The sequence below is a fragment of the Anneissia japonica genome, unplaced genomic scaffold, assembly GCF_011630105.1.
Source record: "Anneissia japonica isolate Jap-2015-1 unplaced genomic scaffold, ASM1163010v1 scaffold287762_len338049_cov154, whole genome shotgun sequence".
Taxonomy (NCBI): Eukaryota; Metazoa; Echinodermata; class Crinoidea; order Comatulida; family Comatulidae; genus Anneissia; species Anneissia japonica.
Window position 1 is genome coordinate 67,192 of NW_022736333.1, and position 7,608 is coordinate 74,799.

At 34.4% G+C, this 7,608-nt stretch overlaps 1 protein-coding gene across 1 annotated transcript in view; it reads right to left on the bottom strand.

Moving 5' to 3' along the window:
• LOC117116742 (CD109 antigen-like) overlaps nucleotides 1-6,857 on the bottom strand; it is a 41,160-nt gene extending 34,303 nt beyond the window's left edge. The window contains exon 1 of the mRNA XM_033260834.1: nucleotides 6,787-6,857. Within this exon, the coding sequence (XP_033116725.1) occupies nucleotides 6,787-6,857 (71 nt within the window). The remainder of the gene's footprint in view (nucleotides 1-6,786) is intronic.
• Nucleotides 6,858-7,608: the final 751 nt, after the last annotated feature.

Below are 7,608 nucleotides of genomic sequence, written 5' to 3' on the forward strand. Positions count from 1 at the left end.
TAGCTGAGTAAAATAACATGCGCATTGCGTACAGTACAAATGACGTTTTGGTTTGGGGAAATTCCACAATCTATTTCATTTACCGTTGAATACAAAAAATTGTGTCGGTGCTCATTACGAGAGTTCTAGAATGTGACTCAATATAAAATAATATACTGCATATAGTAATATAAAATAATAATATGTATAATAATAATATATATATATATATAATAATAATATATATATATACATATATATAAATATATATATATATAAATATATATATATATAAATATATATATATAAAATATAAAAATATGTTTCATAACATAATACAATAGCTGAGTAAAATAACATGCGCATTGCGTACAGTACAAATGACGTTTTGGTTTGGGGAAATTGGACAATCTATTTCATTTACCGTTGAATACAGCGGAGTACACACATTACTAAGAAGTCCAAGAAAATACTTCGTTTAAGGTAAGTAAAAGCCTTTCTCATAATTTTATAATCCAAATAAATTACAATAGAGCAAGGTTTTACAATGAGGATTTGTGATACATTGATTAAAAATAACCAAAATATCTCCATGAGAAATTCTTGTGTTAGATTAAAGACCATTGTCATGTAGATTACTTAGGCCTATCAAAATGTGTTATAGTCTGTTGAATGCTGTATACAATACCAGTCAGAATCGCATACAGTTAATTCATTGTGAAATAACCTCAAAATGCCTTAAGCTACTATTCCATGTGTTATTAGATAGAAAGCAGAGTACATTTCAATTATGTGTTTTACCATAATCACAGAGCAGTGTTCTCCCGAAGCTGTTTTGGCCATCAATTTTACCGGTAAAAATAACCATCCAACCGGTAAAAATTTTGTTTGTAAAATAAAAACCACTAATTAGGCCTACAGTAGTCAGGGGCAGATTTGGGAGGGGGGAACTGGGCCTTTATGTGTATTACTAATAAGATTGATTCCCAAGTGAAGTCACATACATTTCAGTTTGTCTGAGGTTCATCATGTGTGTCAAAAAATTGCCTTTTTGTCCAAGTAAGACATAGTCCTCATAATTTAATAAAATTCAATTAGATGTTGTATACATGATATCTTGATCTGCATTGAGAATATATCTACAGGATTCAAGTGTTGATTTATAAAGTACCATTGTCATGTTTATTTTTTAGGCCTATCAAAATGTACCAGTATAATTCTGAGGTATTATATTATACAGCATTCTAAAGACCGTTAGAAACAAACACTGTAGATTTAACATTGTCAATTCATTATCAATTCATCATGAAATAACCTTATAATGCCTTCAATTACTATTCCATGTGCAGTGTTTAAGTTTTCATTAGCCAAGTAGCCAAATCTATAAAAGCTGATTTTGCTAAATATTTTCATTTGAAATTAGCCAAAAAGGTCGATGGAATTGAAATTATCATTGCTTCTATTGTTTTGGCTAATCAATTTGTCTAATTACGTTCATACCGAAATAAGCCAAATCGCTAAATTTTTTTTGGCCAGCTTAAACCCTGTGTGTGACCAAACAGTGAGAGATGAGCATGGGTAACTAATATTTAAAAAGGATGTTCATTTGAAATATGATACTACAGTAGCCATGGCATGGTTCGAATTTCCTCAAAATGCTCCATCTGCAAATAGCTGCTGTGGGTGGCTTTACTACAGCAATTTATTTTTCTACAGCAACAAGCTTCAAAAATTGTTTGAACACTTAGGCCTATTATATAAATTTAATTGTATAATCCATTCCTAGGCCTGGATCAGGTAACTTGACAGCAAAAAGCTTGCTGACAATCATGGGATTTAAAGTAGAACAGTGGGGGAGGTGTTTTCTACAACAAATGCTGACGGTGCTGTGGAGAAATTCAAACCCTGCATAGATGTACTTGAACCGAACCATGCTTGGATAATGACAAGTGAAATATAATAAATAAAAACTACTAAAAACAAAATTTTACATTGTTACCGAAAGGCTTGAACAAGAGGAACTGATCTACCAGGCGAAATGACTGAGAGAAATGAAAACACTGAATTTCGAATGCAGCTCAACGAAAATGCGTAGGTTGAAAGTTATGAAATCACTTGCGCACAGAAATAATGAAACAAATAATAGGCATTCATAATCATCAAGCAGGCATGTTAGTTAGTATGAAAATGTCAAAATTTCAAAAACGGTTTTTAATTAGGACACAAAAAGCTCACGTCACAGTCAGTTTTTGTCTCAAATATCCATCCAGGGTATAGTAAAATGATTAGTGAGGTGTACCTGTTTAATAAGATAAGATAAACTAGTGCTCCAAAATAGTACATTCGGTACTTGCATTTTTATATAAACAATTGACACGGTAAAAATATTAAAACAATGATCAAATGCAGTAAAATATAATAATTACAATATAAAAGAGATATCAAACAACAAAAAAACATTACAACAGTCATTAAAGCACAGAAACAACAAAAACAAGGGGTAAACTAAGATATTTTTTTCCTTTTAAACAGTCAATAAATCACGGGAGTGTTGGCTAACTTGATGAACGCAGTGCCGTGCGTAACCATGGCATAGTCGGTTTTCTGTTTGACATCTCTTTGTGTACAGACAATTTGTTAATAAAATATGCAGCACATTGTCAAGAGTCAGGCTTCTTATTAGTAGGCCTACTGTGAAAGCATTATGCATCACATTACACGTGAAGTAGCCTATTATAAAAGTGCATGTATACCAACAAGTGGTCCCTAAAATTCTTGTGTTGTCCGACCGTAAAAAACACTTGTCCCGGGCGTTGGGCAAGTGGGTTCACTTATGCCTGGTTTGTATTCAACATCACTGGGACTACCACGTCACTTTGACTTGCACTTCAAGAGTCTATGTCACTTAATAACTATATCGATTAAACCTGGAGGTTACTCTGATAATACTTGCAATTTGGGGAAAGAAAGTAGTGTTTTTCCCTGCATTGTTGTGTTAAAACCCTTTTTACAAGTAAGGTCACACATGGATACCCAGAGTGATCCCCACCCCATGGGAGCTGGTTTGATTGCCATGTAAAATTTGTACTAAACACTAACATCTTTTGATTTTAGACTTTCTGATACTGGCATGCAAAACCATCAAGGCAATTCTGCTTTCTATATCATGAATGCAATGTTCAACCAGGGTTCCTACACAAGATTTGCCTTTCAGAGAAATGCTGATGGGTATCAAGGCAGTTTTCCTTATCTTGTGCGTCGTGGAGCAAATATCATTACCGGTAACTACACGACTGCGATAATCAACCAGGGTTCGAACATAGAAGCTGTGGTAGGTTCAAAATAGAATTATAACTTTCTGAGTTTTCAAATTTATTTATTTTTTTTTTACATGTTTTATACTGAATCTTGTACGCTATCATGAATAAAACTAATAACTGGTTTTGTTGCCTCTTCAGAGAAATGGTGATGGCAATCGAGGCAGTTTTCCTTATCTGAGTAGTGCAGATATAAACCGTATGACTGTAGGATTAAACCAGAGTATCAACACAGAACCTGTGGTAAGTTCCAAATAGAATTATAACTTTCTAGCTTTTCAAATTTAATACCTTTTTTTTTACATGTTTTTTATTGAATCTCGTACGCTATCATGATTAAAACTAAAAACTGGTTAGTTAAAAAAGATAGATTTTGCTAAATATTGTTATTAAACTAATAACTGGTTTTGTTTCCTCTGCAGAGAAATGCTTATAGCTATCAAGGCAGTTTTCGAAATATTGTGTGTCGTGTAGGAAGAATCTTTAACTATATGACTGCAATATTCAACCAGGGTTCTAACATAGAAGCTGCGGTAGGTTAACAATTTTTGAGTTTTCGAATTTAATTTGTTTTTTTTTTTCTTTTTTTGTTTACAGGCTTCATTCTTGCATCTCATATGCTATAATGATCATAAGGCCCAAAACAAAAATGTTATGTTGGCGTAACCCGACCGACTAAAAAAAAATCAGCCGACTCTAGATATTATAATAAATTTCACTATAAAAGTTTAAGTGAGCAAAATTGGCGTGGTTGTACGTCAATCAAAATGTTTCAGAAATAGTTCAAGGGTGAAAAAAATGACAATTATGGGCTTTAAAGGCTTGTTTAGTTGAGTTTATAGATTTTGCTAAACATTGTGGCAGTGTAAAAAAAAAAAAAAATCCCTACCTACAGTATCTATGCCAACATAACATTTTTTTTTCAGGCGTACAGTAACTAATAATTGTTTGTGTTGCAATCCTCAGAGAGATCGTGTTGGTCACCGAGATAGTTTGAATGTCACCATGGGTATCATCGCCATCGGTATCTTTGTCTTTGGCGGCATCTTCGTCTTTGGCGGCATCTTCGTCTTTGGCGGCATTATCGTCACCGGAGATACCATCATCAATATCGATGTCACCAATATCATAATCAATAATTAAGAGAAATTTAGCAGTAAATGACTAATTGCTAAACATGTCAAGCAAAATTGCAAACAAGATTGAAGTTAACATATCTTATTAAAGAATCGTTAAACAGCATTTGGGTTTGCCTTCTTTTTCTTTCAGTAAATAGAGTATACCTATGGGCTTTTGGGGGGAGGGGATCACACTAATAAAAAGCACTCTTAACAGAGCCGTGACATTATGGTCCAGCAGAAGACACCCAAAACTAGGAAATTACAATTATGTAACCCAAGAATGTCCTACTCACATGACAACACCTCTTTTATACAACATAATGAGTTACTAAAATAAAGGGCTTCTGGAATTCTGAGATTTTGAATAACAATATATAAACTAGAATTACTCCTTTTACGCTACTCATAATAAGTTTATTATCAGAACTGAGCTTATTCCTGTCATCAAGCTGTCATGCACAACAGTATGAAGGCGATCTGACTGCATCATAGCCAAGAACACGTTTGCACATGACCCCACAGAAGAAAAAAAAAACCCCAATAGTGGCCAGAGTTTCGGAGGCGCGACCTGTTGTTTAACAACCAACCAACCAGCAAGTGGCATCGTGACTACAAAGAATGTCTTGTCTTTAGAACTAGATCCTTCAATGTCGCAAAATGTACAACACTCCATTTTGGTTCAAAGAATGAAGTTACAATCTATGCAGAACTGTGCTTCCATTATCCAAGAAATAGAAAGACCGAGGTGTTATTTCGCATATGTTATGTATGACACTATTTGGCATTTTTCGTTTTAACTACGCGGCCAGACTATTATGAACCAATAGAGCATAACAGATATCTGCACATGCTCACAAACCTTACTGGCTAAATCGGCATTCTGATAGCTTCCGCGACAACCACAATTTCTGAATTTGGCGTAGTGGCGACTACCCTAATATTGACCAATCACATAACCGGATTCTTTGGCAAACTGCTTTTCATTTTTTTGTTGGGGGTTGCAATTTTCATCGCATCCGCAATCAAGCATTGTTCGTTCAATAATGAATTAATTATTAAAACAAGTGAGTAATTAAGTGTTTTATGAAGGTCTATTTATACACATACAATAAATGAGGAATGAATAGTCACAACATAAAATTAGGTAAATCAGGGGATAGTGAAAAAAGGCCCAAGGGGGCTCTTAGGCTTAGGCCAACTAGGCTAGCCAAGCCTTGTCAGGGTGGATTTCGGGTAGGAGAGAACACATTATTTGGTGCCGCTAGCTAGGGCATCTGCGCCCATGATATCATGGATCAAGCTTTGTTATATAAATACCTGTGTTTAAAATTGTTATGTACATTCATTTGTACATCATCATTGCATTTGGCAAATTGCTTGAGCAGGCCTGACACCCATCTTTTCCCGGTTCCCGACTCTTTTGACACCTAGGCCTAGGCTATAGAGGCTAGGCCTAGAGATCCTAGCCAACAGCGAAACATCAATCAGTGTTTTCTGGAAACTTTTATTTTGTATACAGTATTTGACTAAAGTTTTTTTTTCACATTTCCTTTTTCAAATATAAAACAAGGGAACATTGTTCCTTGGTAATAAAACCATGGTCGACTAACTCCAATCCGTAGGCCTACGTACGTGTGCTGAATCGTCGTAGTCTCCATAAAAAAACGAAAACAGCTCTTGGTGTAGGGGCGTCTATAAAACGAAGACGGAAGACCGAAGACCCCTATATCTTCAATTTTGATGATAATACGCCAGGCTGTCACAAAATCAAAATTACAAATTTTTTTGGGCGTCTGTTTGTGAAATTTTCAAGGGTCTTCATTTTATAGACACCCTATATGGGTGTCTACAAAACAAAAACAGAAGACCCGAAAAACGAAGACCTCCAATTAATTATTTCTCAATTATCTTATTGAAAGTATTTCAAAATCATCATAAAACAGTTGCCAATTTATTTCATTACTTATTATATATATATATATATATACTGTATATATAACCGTATATTTTTGTTTTGTTTTTTTTATGATTATACATACACCCTACAAGTACGAATTCACCAAACACTCAAAAATTTAAAAAAAAAAAAAAAAAAAAAAAAACCTATAAAAAACTATGGGTTGGCTTACAATTGAAAAAAAATTACGTTTTGGAGGGTTGCCACCCGCAAACGAGTTGAGAGCACTGACCAGCTATAGGTGACAAAATAATGTCTAACGTCGGCTTGCGAGGCCTCAGATTGGGCTACCCAAATTGAAATTATAATTGGATGGTGGCGGGTTCGCAAGTCAAGGTAGCAAAAAGTCTCGTCTTGCACTACAAACTTGTATAAACTGTACTATAAATAATAAAAACTAAAATTTACTCACCCATATGCAAAGTGAATCATTCCAATAGCCACAAGCAGTAATGACCTCACAGGGACAGCTTTCAAAGCCATCTGTAAAAAAAAATCAAACAATCACTGATCCCCTCATAACTGACAGCTCTTTTCTCAAGTTGCCTCTTCATACTGTAATTATAGTTAGAGCATGGAGGTATTATTGAGAAGATCACTCGAAAAAGGTACGCGCACGCAGCGCTATGCAAATGAACCACGATTAAAGCTGCCACAGCGCGTGAAGAACGTTTGCGCGATGCCTTTGAAGTCCCATGTGTTCCCCGCCATCAAGTTTTCAGCAGGCATAGTTTACCAAAAAATTGAACATGGCGAAATGGAGAGCACCTTCTTTTCTCGATGCGCACTACATACAGTCAATCACTATGGCTGCGCAATCGTTTCCATTTTGAAGTTGATACATTTATCTCTCATAAAATATCAAACATATTAATATTTTCCACCAAAAAAGTTTCGAATTTAATGGAACATTTACATGACCTTTAAAAGTATAGTATATTTCAACTTCAATTTCCATAAATTGGCCAAAATTCGCTAATTCTAATTTTAACAAATATTAATTAATAAATGATTTAGGATTATAATAAACTAAGTCATTTTAGGGTTAACGAGGGTTAACTATTCGAAAAATCAATCCAAAAATCTGAGTATTTTTCAGTTTTACGCTGACTTAGCTTTATAGTCGAACTAATCAATCTTTAGACAAAATTATAATGAACACAGAAGTAATTTTAACATAAATATTTTACGGAATCCGTTCCTGAAATATACAAATAATAACATACCAAAAGCC